The sequence below is a fragment of the Notolepis coatsorum genome (assembly GCF_963971535.1).
Source record: "Notolepis coatsorum genome assembly, chromosome: 10".
Taxonomy (NCBI): Eukaryota; Metazoa; Chordata; class Actinopteri; order Aulopiformes; family Paralepididae; genus Notolepis; species Notolepis coatsorum.
The window spans coordinates 96,102,960-96,124,295 of record NC_140174.1 but is presented as its reverse complement, the minus strand read 5'-3'; the positions used below and the strand labels follow the sequence as shown (position 1 = coordinate 96,124,295).

The window sequence follows — 21,336 nt, the reverse complement described above, 5'->3', positions numbered from 1 at the left end:
AAGAGTGCCTAAGCTTAACTGGCGAAAACTTGCCGTCACATGATTGGTGCGACCAGAAACAGCAGTGGCCAATCAGAGCGCAAAAAGCAAACGCGGAAGCATGAACCGGTTGCCTTTCGAATAGACGCCACCCGGGTACCTGGCAACGCGGCGACCTGGTCCCCAAGTGGGAATTGAACCCTGGACCTTCTAGCTATGAGGCGACAGTGTTAACCACTACACCACCATGCCGCCACTCAAAATGACACATTGAGTGTATACTTACACAGACAGTATTCTGGCTAATACTCTTTATATTATGAACACAAATTTGTCTGTGTGCTTAAAGGAGCTGTAAGTATTTTATTTATGTATTTTTTAAATGTGGGAAGGGATACCAGAAAATATATGTTGTGTTTACTGCAGAGTGGAAGGAGCATTGCCATGCAAGTCCTATAATTGCAGGTGAAATGGTGCCTAAGATACAGTACTTTGTTTGCGTGTTCATGTATTACGGTTAAACAGTTAGCAGGGATTGTAGAATCGTTTTCCTGTTTGGCCTGATGGTGGTGCTATGGTGCATGACCAAATGTAGTGTGACAAAATCCCAGGTGCCTCCCAAGCATGTATGTGAAGTTTGGTTGGTTTAGCAATAATGTATCATGCCTCACTTCCTGCTCTCTTCTGGACTATGTGGTTCAGGAGTTACTGAGCAACATGTAAAGGTGCTTGTTAAAGTGCCTGAGCAGGGGGGTCATTTCAAACCCACCCAGCAAGTCTTGTTGCTCTGCAAGGCCTGGGATGAGCTTAAAAAAAAACATGGTAAATGGTAAATGGCTGCATTTATAGTGCTTTTATCCAAAGCGCTTTACAATTTGTTCCTCACATTTTACCCATTCACTCACACATTCACACACCGACGGCGGAGGCAACCATGCAAGTTGCCAACCTGCACATCGGGAGAAATCAGGGGTTAAGTGTCTTGCTCAAGGACACTGCTCTACCTCCTGATCCACTGTCACCGCTAATGGATCTGGAGGAACTTATCTCACTACCATGTTTTAAAGCTAGGATAAAAATCATGGAGGAAAATGAACTAGTCTGTAAATGCTATGTTACGTAACAGGTCACACTAAATTAATCTTGCCTGCCTTCAATGTACAATTCTGATGTGGTGCCCCCTTTTTCTTTCTTTTTTCTTTTAATGTTATACTGTGAATTTTATGAAATTGTGATTTGTAATTGTCTTAATTGCTGTCTTCTTGGCCAGGTCTTTTTTTTTTTTTTAATCCACTTTTTCTCCCCATTTTCTATTTTTCTCCCATCCCAATTTCGTATTTCCAATTCTTCCCTCCCCTGTCTTGAACGTTGCTTGACTATGCCTCCCACTGGTCGGCTGTAGTGAGGATAGAAGCCTTGCATCACGAGGAGGCAGCCTGTCGCATCTTTTCACCGCAGCAGCTCGAACTCTCAGTGGTGAGGAGTAACGCGTGGGAGGCTCACGCTGCCCCCGCTACTTCCTGCTTCCGCCGCACCGGTGTCACCAAACCGACCTGTAGGAGTCGCTGTCCACAACATCCAATCCCCACCCACCGGCTTTCCCACCCTCTAACACTGCCAATTGTGTTAGTATGACGGCCGGCCAAGCCGGTAGCAACGGCGAGAGCTGGGCTCGATACCAGCATCTCCTGTGTTAGTGGCGAGCGCCTTGCCCACTGCGCCACTCAGCCGCCCTCGGCCAGGTCTCTCTTGTAAAATAGGTTTATAACTTTAATGAGACTAACCTGGTTAAATAAAGTACAAATACATTTAAAAAAAAGTTTCTGGGTAGAAAAGGACGAAGAAGAAAAGCAATATTATCATGAAACCTGTAAAGTCTGTCAAACTCAACAGTAAAATGGGATAAGGTGCATACAGTATACAATACCCTGCTTAATTCTGCCATGTCCCAGCTATATTCTGATGTGGCACAGTGATATAGTGGTTAACACTGTCGCCTCACAGCAAGAAGGGTTCAATTCCCGCTTGGGGACCAGGTTGCCGGGTTGCCAGATACCCAGGTGGGGTATCTCCCGGGCCTTTCTGTGTGGAGTTTGCATGTTCTCCCCGTGCTCGCAAGGGTTTCCCCTCCAGAAAAAGAGAAACACAATGGAAAAACATGCAGAACAGATGGCTAACACTGCCGCATCCCTGACGAAGATGGACAGGAGTACTTGGATTGGTCCCCGGACGCGGCCCCACGCCACAGCCCATGTCTGCTCCCAGCTGCCCTTGGGGGGAAGGACGAAGGGATGGGTCAAGCGCAGATAGGCATTTCAGCCTATCAGCGACCCAATGCATGTGTGTGTTCCAGTGTGTTGCCATCTCACATGTGTGTGTTCATCTGTATGACAAATAAAGACTTCTTCTTCTTCTAGTTTCTCATAGTCAGAATATGAGCTTGGCTATTATGAGCGTGATGTGGTGTTCATAATGCCCCCAACTCCCCAATTCAGTATCTCGACTCGTTCTTCTACCTGCACGAACCCGTCCCTTGTGACTCACCTCGACGCGGCTGTTGTAGACTAAGATCTCCAGCACGGACACCTCCTCTCCGCAGGTATCCAAGGAGGACAGGTCGTAGAGGGAGGAGTAGACAGGGCCGTACGCCCAGTCTTTAAACTTACGGGACAGGTGGCGGGCCTCCTCGTCTTTGATCTCACGTCGGATGATGTGCTGGAACACCTGAGAGGGGAACGGGACAGATCGTTTTCACACAGTGGGAGGCTAATAAAGCTCAGGCTACTAACTAGCCATCCAGACGCCCCGGAGCAAGGGACTCCCAACTCCAACCACTCCAGTGGCAGACTGAGGAAGCTCATAGATTGAAAGTGTGGAACTGTATCAGTGTGAATCAGCGTGACACGGAAAAAGAGCAGGTCAGTGGGCTTAGTAAAACCTTTTCTGGGTAAACTAAGATAAAAAAGATATATATATATATCGATGGCCGATGACCTCCTAAAGTGTTGTTTTTGTGTTGTCTTCTTGCAGAATGCAATTATTTAAGGATACCCAATACAATACACTGTTTTTGTACTATATTACTATATTATGTGTTAATAATACCGACCAGGTATTGGTGCCTCGCAAAGTGTAGATAGGAGATTTCCCCCCCACTTTTTATGCAGATAGGAGAGCCATTGATATATTAAAAAGAAAAAAAAGTACATGTAATATAATCCCAGGAAATCATAACGATCCAAGCGTCCCAAGGTACTCGACACACAAACATTCACGTCCAACACACACAGGTGCACGACCTCCGCTCACCTACCCCTATCTTGCCCAGCTTGGCGGCCATCATGAGCGGAGACATGTTGTCGTTGTTGAGCACGGCCTCCAGGCTGCACTCCGGGTAGACCTTGGCGCTCTTGATCAGCAGCAGGTCGTACATCTTGGTGAGGAAGCGCGTGTTGTCGCGGGTGTTGTCGGCGATGTGCACCAGCGCGTGCAGCACCGTGTTGCCGCGGGAGTCCTGGCGCCGCAGGTCGGCCTTCTTGTGGGAGTTCTCCGTCAGGTAGTGCACCATGTCCGGCTGGTTAGTGCAGGCTGCCAGCGAGAGGGGCAGCTCGCCTGGAGGAGACACACACAGCACTCTTTGAACTGCTGAGGTCAGGCAAGCGATACCGGAGTCTCATGGCAAGCACAGAGAGACTCAGAAGGAGCTTCTATCCCCAGGCCATTAGGATGCTCAACGACAATAACGCTATGTAACAAACCATCAAATACACTCACAGCACACACATCCACACGTACACACTCACTTTAAATAAACAACTCACTGTAGAACCCACTTTACCCACTTTAACACACTTTGGGCTAGATCCACAAAGAATGGATAGCACGGAGCAAGTTGCACCCTTACTTAAAATTCATTATGAATTGAAAATGGGGGACCCTGATGTAAACAAGACGAAAGTCTTTCTCTGGTCTGCATCCCCTTAACAATTGTGTGTATTGAGCCGTACTGTATTGTACCCATTCTGCAATCTGTTAATAAAACTTTAATTCAATCGGCGTCAGGTGGCGTAGCGGAGATTGCGCTCGTCACCAATGCAAGAGGCTGCGGTCTCGACTCCCGGAGTCAGCATTGCCTTGGCTTGGGCTGATCGCTATACTAACTCGTTTGGCTGGGTTAGGGGGAGGGAAGCCGTGGGTGGGAAACTGGCGTTGTGGACAGCGACGCCTACAGGTCAGGTCTGGGCGCTTGCTCAGCGGAGGCAGGACTTGAGGAAGGCAGCATGACCTCCCACGCGTTACACTTCACCAATGAGAGCCCTCGCTGCCAGGTGAGAAGAGAGCCACTGGCTGTCGCCGCACGTGTCGGAGGAAGTGTGCGGATACTTCAGGGTTCCCTTGTACCGACCAGTAGGAGAACATGCGCACAACAACCAGGTAGGGGAGGGGGGGAATTGGCACAACGACTAAATTGGGATGGGGAGAAAACAGAGAAAAAATTAGAGAAAGAGAGATAAAAAAAATTAAAATAAAAAAAGAATTTAATTCAATCAATCACCGCGCAGATTGATTGATTGAATGAACATTTCATTAACAGATTACAGAATGGGTACAATACAGTACGGCTCAATACACACAATTGTTAAGGGGATGCAGACCAGAGAAATACTTTAGTCTTGTTTACATCAGGGTCCCCCATCTTCAATTCATAATGAATTGTAAGGGTGCAACTTGCTCCGTGCAATCCATTCTTTGTGGATCTAGCCCTTTATATTTATTGGTAAAGAGATTTGCACTACAACTCATACCTCATTGCACCTTACCCTAAGTTGTACCTCATCCCATTTCTGCATTGTACTGTAACTCAGTTATTATTTTCTTTACTCTGCATTGTATATTGTATATATGTATATTGAACACTTTTGTTTACACTTCTACATACTTTTGACTTTCTATTTTATACTTATCTATTTTTATCTAGCACACTCTCAGGAGCAAAACAGAAAAAAAGCATTTCATATAAAAGTATTCTGTATTTTTGTATGACAACTAATAAAGAGACTTGAACTTGAACACTCGCTAAATACATGGGAAATGGTGCATTTATATAGCGCTTTTATCCACAGCGCTTTACAATTTTTGTTCCTCACATTTGACCCATTCACTCACACATTCACACACCGACGGCGGAGGCGACCATGCAATGTTTCAACTAACTTTCTCATCGGGAGCAGTTAGGGGTTAAGTGTCTTGCTCAAGGTATCAATGTATATAGTCATCTTGCTGTTATTTTATCTTATTTATTTTATTCTATGCAATTTTTTATTTTAGTTTATATTATATTGGATGCTGCTACGATCGAGGAACCACAACAAAGTGAATTTGAATTTCTTGTAATTGTAATTTGCTGTAAAAGGTACTGATTGACGTGACAATAAAAGGAATCTGAATCTGAATGTGAATCTGAAGGACACTTCGACATGCCACCCCGGGAGGAGCGGGAATCGAACCGGGAAACTTCGACTACCAGACGACTGCTCTACCTCCTGAGCCACTGTCGCCTCCATCTAACATTTATTTCACTCTTTCTTTACCGAACACACGGGAGACCGAGCGCACTGTCAGAGTAGAATTCAACAAATCAAGAAGAGGGTAAACGAGTAATGTAACAGCTTTTCATGTCGTGTTTGTACCGTCAATGTCTTTTTTCTTTTTTTTGCAAAGCACACTAAATATGGATCAAAGATTTTACTTAAATCCCCGCGATGAAAAGAACACAATTAGCCGTTGTTTGAGGGAGGGGCACGACGAGGCCAGAGTGCCAAAAGCAGCTGCTGAAAATGAGCCGTTGCCATGGGTGACAGATTACTTTGTCACCTCACATAGAAACGGCTCCTCTTCGTGGATTTGCACGGGCGCATGCAGAGCGTTAGCGTGAGTGTTAAATCCCATTAGTCATCGGCCCTGCCAGGTTCCTGCTCACCTCGCTGCAAAGCTCCGTGGCAAATGACTCACACTGTGCCTGGACACGCTGGGATTTGGAAACGACAACCATGCTAAGTGCAAATGGAAATCATCTCCTCTGCGGTGAACGCGGAATAGAACGTGCGAATGTAATAGGAATAATAATTATAATTATTAATATTATATTAATAATAAAAAGTTTTAATTAAAGAAAAACTTGGGTTTGGTGGTGTCTAAAAAACTAAAACCTACAAACGACATTTTCTTTCAGACCCTATATATTTTCTTCTTCTTCACCGTGAATCTGTAGTATTCAAAACAAATGAATAGAATAGAATAGAAATACTTCAAATTTGGCACTACAGATCGCTCACACTAAACAGTAAACATTTAGGTAGTCAAAAACAAAAGTCACGAATAAGAATAAAAATACGACTAAGAATAAAATAAAATAAAATACAATCAAATTAAATACGGTCCGGGATATACATTTTCTATGATATGTATACATTCTAATATAAAATATACAGTCAAAATATAGAGAAATATACAGTAAGTGTACAGTAAAAAGTGTGGAAATGTATGGCCTGTAATCAACGCAATGAGGTCAAAAACGTCATACGGCTGAGATGAATGACGACATCTCTTGGCTACTGTGGCATGAGGTTTGAGAGAATTCTCCTGTCAGCAGAGGGCAGTCTGGAGTTATGGTTAGAGGCCTTGTGTCCCGTTCGGTTAACCAGTGAAACGCTACTGAACGTGGGGCTGCTGCCCGCAGTAGGTGGGGGGATGTTTTCTATATTTACACAGGGGAAGCTCTCTTTTTCACCAACGCCCTGCTTCACATTCACACAGTCCCATTCACACCTGGGAGCTGCCCAGTACAACCACAGTCTGCCACTGAGCAACTCCACTGGAGCGGTTTGGGGCTTAAGTGCCTTGCTCAAGGGCACTTCAGCGGTTGGCATTGAGGGACTGGGAGAGAGTTTATTCATTCACTTCCCCCGCCCAGATTTCTCCTGTCCGTCCAGGGGATCGAACCAGCAACCTCCCGGTCACAAACCACTTCTCTAACCATTAGGCTACTGTTGCCCTTTCCCCCCCCCCCATAACTGCAGAACACAGACACCTTTCACTGGAGCTTTCAGATGCACCTCTCGAACTTATGACATCATGTTTATCTTCCTTGTGGGTTGGGAGCACTACCAGTGACCAGTCTCTCATGTTTATCTTCCTTGTGGTTTTGGAGCACTACCAGTGCCCAGTCGAAAGATACTTCAAATGAAGTCGGGACAGTGAGTTGGGAGTTCGCCATTGGACCTCGTAATGTGCTGACTATATTGCCCAGCCCGAACCTGCCACGTCAACGAGGAAAGGGTGGGTTCTAATGTCACCATAGCAACAGAGGTTACTTTGAAGTGGAAATCAAAGCATGATACTTTATGTTAGCCTGTTAACTACAGTAGCTCTCCTGGTCTAGTCTCACAACTGCCACTCTCTAATACCTTCACCATAGGGGCACATTTAATTTGTATGACCTAAAGAGAGCAGCCATTTAGGATTGAGAAAGACACTGACCCGGCAGAGACATGACATCATAGAGTCGGTAACCAATAAAATCACAGAAACCACAGACAGGCCCGTGTCATTACATTCTCAAGACAACTTTTCCAGAGCTCGGTCTGGCAGCAGTGTTTCACACAGGACATACCGTAAGCTAAAAATAGATATATAGAGAAGAACAATGAACTGTGTTGTATTGGAGACGTTGTGATCCGTTTCGTACGGCACGTTTTCTTTATAGCGGAAGGCCTTACCAAAGTAAAAGTATCCCCCCTCGTCTCTGGGCTGGAAGAAGCGTCCCCTGGCCTGGCCGTGAACGTCAGCCCCCTTCTCCACCAGCAGCTCCACGTACTGCTTGCACCGGCGCTCGATGGCGATGTGGAGGGCTGTCTGGCCTGAGGACGCAGCGCAGAACACATGCACATCAATGCCCTTCCATTCCAGGAAATGATGAGCCTACGTTTGAACTACACTGTAATCATAGTAATCATAATAAACATAACTACCTACCTCATACTATTGTCTACCTATATAACTCTGTATGATAGCATGTACAATAGTGATGTACCGGTATATACCGTATATATACATTTATATATTTATATTTACAGCATATCTATACAGTATATTCGTATCTGTCTGAATATACCTGCATATAATTCTTCTATACACCTACTTATACACCTGCATATAACCCGTATAACTCTGTATGATTGCATGTACAATAATGCTGTATATACCGTATATATATATATGTTTATTCTTACCGTATATACCTATCCACATCTGTCTGTACATACCTGCATATAATCATTTTACATATCTGTAGATAATATATCTATATCTGTACATATCCCTTTACTCGTATTAGTTACGCTGCTGGCCAGTATGATTGACTACTACCATAGTGTCTTTAATTTATACCTGTATCACTGGACATAGTAAAGAAAGACCGTACACCCAAGAGGGTTGAAACAATTCAGACGGCCTCAGTTTCCGTGGCACTTTATTTGCTTCATTCATCAAGCAAAATACACAGAAGTACAGAGAGCTTTGTAAATATACACTATCAATCTCCTTTCCTCATTCCTCAATCTCATTTCCTCAATCTAAATTCCTCATTCCTTACTTCTCATTTCACAGGTAGAATCTGTAATGTGGGCAAACAGCGGCCTCTACGCAACAAGAGCCCCACTTGGTATTGCACTTTGTTTACATTTTTGTTTTGGTCCGACGTGTGGTGAGTTTAGAAATGTATTTTACTGTGAATTTCTCCAGACCTCTCATGGAGATGTGAGTCCTGGCTCATCACTAGTAATTAGTTGTATTGTAAAAGGTCAACAAAGGAGGCCTGGAACCTCTCGTTTACAGCTCAGTGAATAGCCACGGCACACATACAGACATAAACAAACATGCTCCGTTTTCCCCTGGTCTTAATGTTCATTAAAGGGGGCCACAGCTAGCAGCATGGTGACCATATGGCTACCACTGGCTCCTCTGCAAACACCGTCTGTCGGTTTCGATGCGGTGGGAGGTGGATGGTGTGAGCCCTGCTGGTGAAACCGCATTTTAATAGTAAAATGCAAATGAGTCAATTGTTATTGAAGTAATACCTTTACATTATGGATGAACTGTGTCTAATTGTACGTGCCACGGATGTCATTACAGAATCTTCTACTACCTGTACCTCCCCTCCCCCCTCCCTCATGCTGCTATGATGCCTGAATGTCCCCAAGGGGATCAATAAAGGAATATCTTATCTTATCTTATATGGGCCCATGCATTACTGCAGGATGCTTTCTCCACTTGTCTCACACTACAGAATGGCCGTGGTAGAAATACATTTTAGTTTAATACATTTTCTTTCTTTTTTCTTTCCATTACGTTTAGATTTTATTATTATTATTATATATATATATATTCTTGTGTTGCTTACTTTCCACGTAAGTCTTAGTTTTAGTGTGCTATAACAAGCCGGGGTTCCCTACCTCTGTAGTAGACGTCTCTGAAGGGAGTGTTGATGAACTCTCTCAGGGTTCCGGTCTGCTCTGCGATGTCCACCAGCAGTGGGATGGTGTCATTCTGGCCGTTGTAAAGGTTCAACAGGGCTTTAGGCAGACATGTCTTACCTGTGGACAGCTCTGGTAGAAACACGGAACAAAAACAAGGATTTGTCATGGAATTAGATTATTGTCTTTCCAGTGGCGAGTACATTAAGTCCTGAGAAAAAAAACACCCAAATTAAATATAATTTCCTGTTGTGTTCCTGGATAGGTACAGCATGGGGAAGTGCTCCAGACAAGGTTAGACCAGAGCCAGTCAGAGGGAGTGTGAGCATTATTGGATTTGTCCTGTGCAGTATGTTTGACGATTATTGATGATGTCTTGATTGTTTTAAAAACTCGTCAATCTCCCCTTGCGGGAGAGTCAAGATTCAAGTTGAAAGGTCGCTGGTCACATATGGAAAGGGAAATGAACATTCTCCCAAGAGAATGCTCTTTTTCGTTTTGTGAAGCACATTGCATTTTTCATTTAGTAATTTAGCTGAAGCTTTTTTTTTTTTAATGTTTTTATCCAAAGTGACTTACAAGTTATGTACAACAAGTCAGCAGGAATGGTACAACTCTGGTAGCTAATGATAAGAAACATTGTTCGTCAAACAGTGTCGAACCTGAGTGCTAGAGTCTTGAGTGCATAGTAGTAGAGATAGACATATTAGCATAGTATGTAGTAATAGGCAATATAGATTCCTTAGTAGCAAAGTGCATGATACCAAGGTTAGTATTTCTTTTTGTGGCGGGTGGCATTAATGAGAAGGAGGAGGGACCTCAATGAGCCAGGTTCCGTTATAGGGGGCTACCTGCGGGAGGAACGTGAGTTGGAAATGTTTGTTGCAGCCGGTGCAGTGAGGTAGGTGCACACCTCACTCCGGGATGCAGGAACAAGCATTACACGCTAAGGTAGGCAGTGGTAGTATTATGGTATAGGAATAACGGGTTTTAATATGTGCTGGGCAATATGTGTGACATGGAGTGTTTGTTCCAGATCACTTGCCTGGTTCCCAGCGGGATTGAAGGTAGTCGGTAGGATATTAGGACCACCGACGGATCAGGTATTTTAAATGTAGCATTTTGTTTTAGCATGTAATGTTGTTTAATAATTATGTGTGTTGTTGTTTTAATAATAAAGTGTTTTAATAGTGTTGTGTTTGTTTCCCGGCAGAGCACCAGTGGTCCAGCTGCTCTTGTCGTGAAACACTTTTAGCGATCATTTGGTAGTTATATAATCATGTCTAATCCGCCCGGGCCAGTGGGCCGGTAGACGGGCAAAAAGAATTGGGTCTTGCCCTTGGGGCGGATTAGTTTTCTTTACCTATGTTTGTTTATTTGTGTATCCGTTTCCCCCCCACCATAACACCAACCCATGTACAAGGTACCTCTCTCAGACGTGAACACGGGCAGGCTTAGTGTGCCATTATTATATGGATGCCGTGGTTATGCACAGTCTGCACAAGTTGAATCACCGAGTGGTATGATATCTGTTTACTTCATTGTGAGAAGTTTGATATCTCTTTTTATACAGTTCTTGACGTGGTATTTATTGATGTGTTTGATAAAGTTTCCTTCATTGTGTGAAGTGCTATTTATTGACAATCGATATCGTATGAAGTGCTATTTATTGACAATTGATATCGTATGAAGTGCTATTTATTGACAATTGATATTACTCTCCTTCATTGTGTGAAGTATCACCAGGTTGCTGTGAATAAAACCCTGCCCGGTCAAGACTGATTGGGGTTGAAGTGGGCTTATAGTAATTTTGTCCACCCCTTTTTATGTAATAAATATTATGGTTAAATTAACCTACTCTCTTGTGTCTTTCTTAAAGCTAGGAACTTAGCGGGTGTAACATTTTTGCATTGTATTTGAATGAAATGTGCTATCTAAATAAAGGTTGATAATTTAGCTGTGAGGAAAGGTTCAGGGCAGGGGTCAAATCAGGGGTAAAATCAGTTTTTAAATAGCCCAACTCTGCCCCAGTTCAGTCCTTCTCTCTTGAAGAGACAATTACAGTTTGCTGTGATTTCTCTCTGCTCCCTGTTAAATGCCCCTCCAAGCCCTCCCAGCTGTCCCCACACAGGACAGGAAGCTCTCCCTCGGACCCCGCCCCCAGCAGGACAAAAGCTCTGACGTCATAGTAGCCTCCCACCCTCAGGTCCCCTGAGCTAACAAAAACAACCGCAGAACTGCAGAACACGGAGATGGGGATGTTACTCAAAGGTCAAAGGTGATAAAGTTTAAGGTTTTAGAGGAAGAGGAGGAGCTGAGGTTTATTAAGACAGAAAGGGGGGGGGGGGCTACTGGAATGTAAAGTCATAAAGTACTGTACTTCATAAAGTCAGTATCAGAATCAGAATCAGAAAAATCTTTATTGCCATGTAAGCTTGCATCAACATTAATGCTCGTTATGGTCCAGGATTCTGATCCATTTCCTGGAAATACCCTCCCTCCCCTTCATAGCTAGACACATCCTCCTACTCTTGTCCTGACCTTTCAGTGTTGGGTTGTGAGAGTTTATGATAGATGTGCTATCCACTGTGCTCCGACCTTTTTCAGCAGAGCAAAACGAACTGTCTTGTCAACCACAGATACTGACAAAGGCAAGAGGGACGAAAAGGTTTTATTTTTTGTCTTATTGTCTTATCGTGGGAATAATACAATTATACAGTAAATAATACTCATTCATCTTCATTCTTTCACGTGGTACGGTTGTGCTGACGGGCACAAGACATCATGATGCTCTGATGAGAGTTGTCTGCCAAATCACATTAGCCAGATGTGGTCATAAATCAAAAGGTTTCGTCTTTTCTAAGTAGTTTATAATTTATTTTTTGCCTCATGTTTTTCACCGATTATTTAGGATAAAGGACATATCTGAGACGACCTCTAGCGCTTCTCACCTCTGAACTCCTCGTCGGTCAGCCTCTTCTCCTGGCTCTGCAGGTACTCCAACAGGCCCTCCAGGGCCCCTGGGTCTGCACGCGACACGGCTTCAAAGAGGAGAGCGCGGTTGAACACTTTCAGGATCTTGGGAGGATCCGAGCCTGGACCCTCGTCCACTGATGTCTCCGTCTTCCTGTGTAGATAATATGGACGTGCGAAACGTCAGGTCAGATTTACTGTACTTCATGTCATGTTATTGCCAAACAGTTAATGCTCATATTATAACATGGTCTAATGACCGTTTCACCTCAGCATCAAATAGTAGGGTGTATTGATGCTACTTTTTCACTGCAGATACAGATTTTTTGTCCTAAATTCTATTCGACTCTAGTCCTCGGTCTACAGGCATACAAACTAATGATTTGATTTACCGTATTACTGAACAATAGTATAGACAGGACCTTTCACTGGACAAAAATAGAGATATAATCCGTTTTTCTCCATCAGAGAGACTTTACATATGTTTCTGTGGTTTATGCTATTCTTGGTTTTGTGCCAGAATTGCAGCAAACCAAGTCACTTTGCTCAGATTTTTGACATGTGACATAATAAGTCTAAGATGTTAGTATTGGGGAATATCGATACCTTGTTTTAGCCTGGAATCTCCCCCCCGATACCAAACACCAAAAAAGGTATCGTGCACGCCTAACAAATAAATATTGAACATCACATCATGACATCATAATGGTGTCCTTCTACAGGACGAGGACACGTGAGGAAAGACACACTGCCTGAAAGTGAAGTGATGCCCCACACCCTAAACCTCCTAAATGGAGCTCCCTGTGCCACAGGTAGGGCAGCCAGGAACATGCAGCAGCCTAAATATTACCTCAACGGCTATGGAGGAAACAACAACACACTCTCTGTTAGATTACTGAATGAACTTGTGAGGGGCCTCCTGGCCAACAGTGTGTGTGTGTGTGTGCGTACTTGCACATGGAACACACCTCTGTCTAAACAGTAATAGTAGCCTAATAGTAATAGTAGCCTATGCCTGTGGCAATGGCTAATGGGGATCCGAATAAACTAAACTAAACTAAACAGCGGCAGTTACAAGAAGTTATGAGCATTATTTTCCGAACTAAGTTTTTTTTTCCTTTTTACCCCAGAATGACTTAAAGGAACACGCCAACATTTTTGGGAAATTAGCTTACCGTCTTCTCCAGAGAGAGACAAGAAGATAGATACCAGTTTCCTCTCTATGTGTTCAGTAGAAAGCTATCTGGCTGCATGTTAGCCTAGCTTAGCACAATGAATGGAAGCGGACATGACCGGTTAGCCTAGGCATCTAATTAACACCGAACGCTAACCGGTCATGTCCGCTTCCATTCATTGTGCTAAGCTAGGCTAACATGCAGCCAGATAGCTTTCTACTGAACGCACAGAGAGGAAACTGGTATCTATCTTCTTGTCTTGAAGACGATAAGCTAATTTCCCCAAATGTTCTTTTAACTACTGTAAAGCTAAGGGAGGCAAACCTTCATATCAATAAGCTTTAGGAAACACAGAATCGCCAAACCCTCAAAGCACGCATCCACTGACACCGCGTCGACTGGCTTTGCATTTCAGAAACAGTGAAACCGCCTCTCACCCTCTCGGGAGCTTCTTCCTGCGTCGCTTCTGGTTGTTATTGTGCCTGCAGGTGCCGTAGTCGAACAGCGAGTCCATGGGTGCTTTGGGGCCTCCCATCCCGTCGGACTCGTAGTCCAGTAGATCCATGGGGTTGGAGATGCCCTTCTTGAAAGCACCCTGGAACTTCATGCGAAGGTTCTGCTTGCTATCCCCAGGCTGGCCCGGCTGAACCGGGTCCTGGCTTGTGTCCTGTGCTGGTGGAGAGCCATCGTCAAACAGGTCGGACAGCTCACCCAGAGAGAAGTCAGCGTCGATCTCAGACTGGCCATCTCTTCCCTCCACCGGGTCCCCAGACTGGGCAGCCCTGGTGGGAATAGAAGGGAGGGTGTCTGCATTGGTCAAGGCCACATGGCACCTTCTCAGCAGGGTGGCAGGAGTACGACCCTGAAAAATACCACAACAAAAGAAATGTATGTCATGTATTTCAACGTCATAATAATAATAATAAACTTTATTTGTATAGCACCTTTCATACAAGAATTGCAGCTCAAAGTGCTTCGCAGCAGTAAAAAAAAAATTGGCAGATCAAGAGCAATGCATAAAGTGCAGACACAAAATAAGAAAAAAATAGATAGCAGCAAAATAGACAAAGTCAAAGCAAGACATATAACATCAAATCACATAGTTCTTCTTACTAGGATCCAACATCCCAATATGCCTCTTTGTTTATGGCTTGATTACCACTGATTCACATCCTTTTAACTTTAGCTTTTGTGATTTATGATCACAGTCAGGGACTCTAACCCACGATGGCATAGTAATTTTTACCCAGAAATTACTCTTTATTATTGCATAACAAAATATTTCTATGTACTGTGAAACTTGACTAAACCTTAGACACTGCACAATATATAATGACTAAAGTGACTTTTTTCTGTCCTGGCTCCTCAGCCTTACAGCAGTGACATCAACAAACAAGATAAGGGCAATACAACTAAAACAGCACAGAATAGCAGCAGAAACAATGATAGAAATAGCACTGAATTTCAATACAATAGTTACAGTATGGATGTAGTGTGTGCAAAGTAGCAGCAGAAAGAATAATAAAAAGTTATATTTCACTTTGGTAGAAGATTTTTACTTTTTAGCAACCATACCTCTAAAGTTGTTCAGGCATTCAGCTCCCAGCTGCCCTGTGTCTGTTGTCTACACACCATCTTTAATCATTTACATTTTACATTTAGTCATTTAGCTAACGCTTTTATCCAAAGTGATTTACAAATTGTGTACAACAAAAGTGATTTACAAATTGTGTACAACAAGTCAGCAGGAGGGGTATAAGCATAGGAGGTATAGTATAAGTGTAACAGAGGTACCGCATGTCTATCCACAGTCACGATGGACTGTGTATAGTGAAGTGTCTGTGGACGTTAAGCGGTACTGCAAGTAAACTCACTCCCCAGGGGCATCCAGACCCATTACTAAGAAGTGAACTCACCTCTTGGTATAGTGATCTGTGATGCCGCCCGCCGCGCGGAAGACCGCGGTTCAACTCCCACTCGGGGCATGTCAAATAAAGCCGGCTACATAAGCATAGTAGTATAGACAGACATAGTAGTATAGTACATAGAAGATAGTAATAATAATAATAATAATAATAATAATAATAATAATAATAATAATAATAATAATAATAATAATAATGACTTGGATTTATATAGAGCTTCTATCCCCAGGACATCAGGACGCCCAATGACAATGACACTATGTAACAACCCATCATCTACACACACTGCACACACATCCACATGTACACACTCACTTTAAACAAACGCTCACCTTACCACTCACTTTATTCACTTTAGACATTTTAACACACTTTATATGTATCTATTATTAAAGAGATTTGTACCACATTCATACCTCATTTGCACCCTACCCCAAGTTTTGTACCTCTGCATTCTACCTCACTGTTACTCATTTTACTCTGTATTGTATATTGTATATATCTATATTGACTTTAATACCTACTTTTTACTTCTTAATTTTACTTACTTTATTTTTACTGTATGTAGCACACTCGCAGGGGCTCATACAGAAACAAGCATTTCATTATAAAGTATTCTGTATTTTGTTCTGACAAATAATAAACAAACTTGAAACTTGAACTATAGTAGTATAGTACATAAATAGTACATAGTAGAAGGTAGAATAGACATAGTAGCCTGGTACATAATAGTAAAAGTTTAGTTTGTTTTGTTAGCTATTGATTGAAAAGGTGTGTTTTTAGTTGCCAGCAGGTTTCAGCTGTCCTGGCTGTGGTGGGAGGTTCGTTCCACCACTGTGGAGCCAGGACAGAGAATAGCCTGCTTCGTTTCAATGACCCAAGATGCAGAGCGTAGGGGTCTTGAGGGTGTGTAGTTAGAGACCATAATACTGGAGGTAGGACGGAGCCATTCCCCTTGTTGCACAGAATACCAGGTCACGAACCTTGAAGGGGATTCGTGCGGCAATGGGAAGCCAGTGCAGCTCTATGAGAAGTGGGGTGACTTTGGTAGGTTGGAGATCAGGCCGGCTGCTGTGTTCTGTACGAGTTGAAGCACCTTTGTGACGCAAGCCGGTAAACCAGCTAGCAGTGCATTGCAATAGTTGAGTTGTGTCATGACTGGTTTGTAGTCTGGTTTGCAGGAGGGTGGTTTCTTTTGTCAGGAAGGGGCGGGTCCTGTTGCTTTAACGTTTTCTTCACCGCTCTTAATATTGATAAACAACTGGCAACTTTGCTGTACCACTTTACATAACAGCTCGGTAGCAACAGGGTAAGACTAGGGTAATCAATTTGAAATTGGACATTTTCCGAAAACGTGCCAAGATTTATTTTTCCTACTCGAGTTCTTGAGTTGTGAGCGCTCAAAGTGAGGAAAATGCAACCCTATGACATCATCAAATTGCATTGCCTGAGATAGTTTAAAGGAAAGATTTTCCCGCACCTAAATAATTCATAGGATAATTCATAGGATGTTTGGCATAGGAGAGGGAAATACTGAGAATCTTTCTGGAACTAACCTCCAAATAACTAAATGTGTTACAGTGCTGATCTTTCTTCACTGGAAGGCTCCTCGTCCACCAAGCTGGACTCAGCGGTTAAGAGAAGTGATGCAGAATCTTACACTTGAGAAGTTGAGACTCACAGTACGGGGATCCTCTGATCTGGTTTGGGAAGGTATTTGTGGAGTATTTGAAGGAGAGACTGGATGTCCCACAGATTTTTTTTTAAACATTAATAAAGATATTGTGAATTTCTTTTTTTTTTTTACAAATTTGAGGAAATGTACAACTACAACCTACATTTAAATGTAATTGAAATACGCCTTTAAGTCAAGGTATATAGATGCTATGTAGAGAGTAGACTATCATAATAACTTCACATAAGAGTTCCTATTGTGTGAGTAGCCCATGGAAAGTAGATTTTAACCTTTGACCCCTCCGTACCTCATTCATCCCTTATATCACGTTGATACGTCGAATTCCTCTTCAGGAGAAACTGGATGTGCAGCTGGAGCATGTGGGCAGCCTGGAGGAATGAGGAAACCCACTAGCATTACAGAACAAGACATAACAGTGCCACAATAATCAATAATTACTCACGGACACAGACACGCAGACGGAACAAGTGGCTTTGTCCTGAACAAGCTGTTGGACAAAAATAACGCTATCCTGAGGAGGCAGGGACTTCTGGAAACCCAAGCAAAGGAGTGATGCCAAAGCTAATATGGCTGTGAGTCTTGCCACTCACAAGACAGGAGAGCATGTCTTCTCTAGCAGACATTCACCTCTGTGTCCGGTCCGAGGACACACTCAGCCACACAACCATCACCCTATGATTCTGGTTTTCTGTAAAGTCGCTTAGAATACCCTCTTCCATTTCCCTCTCTGATACACACAACTCACACGAAGCCCAGCACCCCACGTGTTGCACATAGGCCTACTGTATACAACTCATGAACATAAAAGCCAGTGCAGCATGTCATCGTTGTGGAATTCCTAGAGGAATTGTTTCCATCAGTCCGGGTGTAATATACGTAGGACAGTGGCACGACTGGTGCACGACACCGTAACCAGCCTGAAGTGAAGTTGGCTCTTGTGTGTTTTTCTGTGTTTGCTCTTGAAGCTGACATATAAACTTAGCTAAACCAGACAGTGCTGCGGGAGGAGCCACACAACCAGTAGAGTTTGGGGTCCAGCTAGGGGGAAACTGAGATGACTCATCCCCCTTCAACACATGGGATTACCATGCCTTTACAGTCCACTAGACATTTACTTCTGATAGTGAAAAGGACAGCGGAACAAAGACGGGCTTTCTTTGATAAACTGTTGAAACAATCCAGTCACGAATGAGTGAGTCATCTTGCAGGTTTTTGTTCGGGAGCAGAGACGACCCATATTCAAACTAGACCGCGGGAATATCCCAGAATGGCCCGAATGCTCAATCCACCTTTTGACCATGTCCCAAATCCGAGTAGTTAAAGGATAACTTTGCTATTTTGGACCGTCTACCCTATTTGCGGTCTGTCCACCATGTATCTGACACATAGATAATAATAATTGCACTGATCTGTCCAGTATTGAGCTAGCTACAATTTCCCTGCAGGCTCTTACTGGGCTACAATAGCAGACAATGAGCAATCGTAAATCATTGTGCTTTTCCGAGACGGGAAGCTCATGGTGTATTTTTACCGGTCTCAATATGCTCTACTGTGAAATTCATGGCAATCCACACTTCCTCACCATGTTAGCGAGTTGTAGAGAGGCGGGCCCTAAAGCATATGTAGCACCACCATGAGGCAAGATGACTCAAAACGACTTCACAGGCCTCCTTGCTATTTGTAAGGCAAACATATTTGTCAGGTTTGGTGGAAATCAGACAGTGTATCCACAAGTGTTAGTCCCCAGATTATTACACACAGCAAGTTTAGTTAAAAAATGGGTGATCAGATTAGGGTGAGGAGGGAAGAATTCAGGGAAAAGATTTGAACAAATGTTTCTAAAATTGAAGGTTTGGCCTGATGGTGGCACTAGTTCATCCTCTATCTAGGGTCATGAATCTGCACCGCAAATTTGAAAGGATTCAAATGAGTGCTATTGGAGTTGTCACGTTCACACGAAAAGTCCACAGCAGAGGTCGGAGGTGACAGCAGCGGTCGGGGTACATCCAAAATATCCCCACTGTCATTCTGGGATATAATAACATAACTAGAGTAATGGGGGCGGCTGATTGGCACAGTGGGCAAGGCGCTCGCCACTAACGCAGGAGACGCTGGGTTCGAGCCCAGCTCTCGGCGTTGCTACCGGCTGGCCGGTCGTTCATACTAACACAATTGGCAAGTGTTAGAGGGTGGGAAAGCCGGTGGGTGGGGATTGGACGTTGTGGACAGCGACTCCTACAGGTCGGTTTGGTGACGCCGGTGTGGCGGAAGCAGGAAGTAGCGGGGGCAGCGTGAGCCTCCCACGCGTTACTCCTCGCCACTGAGAGTTCGAGCTGCTGCGGTGAAAAGATGCGACAGGCTGCCTCCTCGTGTACCGGAGGGGACACGTGATGCAAGGCTTCTGTCCTCACTACAACCGACCAGTGGGAGGCATAGTCTAGCAACGTTCAAGACAGGGGAGGGAAGAATTGGACAATACGAAATTGGGATGGGAGAAAAATAGAAAATGGGGAGAAAAAGTGGATAAAAACAAAAATAACTAGAGTAATGGAAGGGAATGAAAGAAACAAGAAATACGGAAAATGTCCATGTGTAGTGCGGTCGCCTGTGATCCAACCAAGTAGCCTATAGTGTTAGTGAATGATAATAAACTGGTGGTGAATGTCCTCTGTCTATCTCTCCCCAGAGGTTGAATCTTGGCGATAATGTGACATTCTCCAGACCACCGGAGGCTGTGGTATCCGCCTGGATGCTGAGTGTGGGAAAACAGGAGCAAGCCCCAAAAAAAGTTTTCAATCACAGTATCTACCGGCAAACATAACACTGGAAATCTCATCTGGTATAACAGATTTAACCTTCTTAATGCGTGGTTGTCATGTTTCAGACAAGAGTAAGCTATTACACTGTATCTGGTTCTCTTCCACACAATGACCAACATACACAGATTTATATTGGATAAGCACTAATAATATCCCCCCCCCTCAAATCTCAACTAATATTACTCAAACCTGGAGAAGTCGACACTGTTGAGTCTTGAAAAACTGCCCTTTTTGAAGATATCATTTTCTAGATACATAGCTGAGTGTAATAATGCCATTCACAAAGTGTCAGCAGGGCCTCTCAAAGATTAATAATCTATTCACCGATTTTAAAAATGCGAATACTAATATTATTTGATAAAGAAACACACAAGCATAAAAGCCCCAACATTCACCCCCCCTCAAATCCCAATAAAAGCCTCAGAAATAACCAAAGTATAGCCTTACCCCAACTAATGAATACAATTAAGTACTAGTAAGTAAATTGACTACTTACCGTGATCAGTGGAATTTCATTCTTGAACGTGATAAAGTTCGAAGGCTTTCAGACTTTGCTTGCAGTTTCTCAAAGTGAAACTTTGTCATGCGCTGGGGCACCTCCGTCTCACCAAGCAGCGCTGCTTCCACCGAAGAGTTTAGGCTTCCACCGAGTGAGATGCCAGCTTCCTGTACGCTAAGGATAATAAAACGCTGCTCAACGCCCACCGAAACAAGCGACTCTTTTACAAACATTTGGGCAGAGGTGCCACGGAAACTGCGTAGGATGCAGGCGAGAAGACTACGGAAACTGCGTAGGATGCAGGCGAGAAGACTAAGAGCCACGAAATGTGTGATTATTTATGGTCATCATAATAACAATAATGATAATGAGCATTAATACACTGATAATAATAATAATAACAACAACAACAACAACAACAACAACAACAACAATAATAATAATAATAATAATTATAATTATAATTATAATTATAATAATAATTATTATTATTATTATTATTATTATTATTATTATTATTATTATTATTATTATTATTATTATTATTATTATTATTATTATTATTATTATTATTATTATTATTATTATTATTATTATTATTATTATTATTATTATTATTATTATTATTATTATTATTATTATTATTATTATTATTATTATTATTATTATTATTATTATTATTATTATTATTATTATTATTATTATTATTATTATTATTATTATTATTATTATTATTA

At 42.9% G+C, this 21,336-nt stretch overlaps 1 protein-coding gene across 1 annotated transcript in view; it reads right to left on the bottom strand.

Annotated features, from left to right (window-relative positions):
• Window positions 1–20,729, bottom strand: part of trpv4 (transient receptor potential cation channel, subfamily V, member 4) — a 40,187-nt gene extending 19,458 nt beyond the window's left edge. The window contains exons 1-8 of the mRNA XM_084322384.1: window positions 20,597–20,729; window positions 17,568–17,649; window positions 14,098–14,522; window positions 12,464–12,639; window positions 9,492–9,644; window positions 7,758–7,898; window positions 3,293–3,591; window positions 2,524–2,703 (exon numbers count right to left, since the gene is read on the bottom strand). Of these exons, the coding sequence (XP_084178510.1) occupies window positions 2,524–2,703; window positions 3,293–3,591; window positions 7,758–7,898; window positions 9,492–9,644; window positions 12,464–12,639; window positions 14,098–14,522; window positions 17,568–17,576 (1,383 nt within the window). The 5' untranslated portion in view covers window positions 17,577–17,649; window positions 20,597–20,729. The remainder of the gene's footprint in view (window positions 1–2,523; window positions 2,704–3,292; window positions 3,592–7,757; window positions 7,899–9,491; window positions 9,645–12,463; window positions 12,640–14,097; window positions 14,523–17,567; window positions 17,650–20,596) is intronic.
• Window positions 20,730–21,336: the final 607 nt, after the last annotated feature.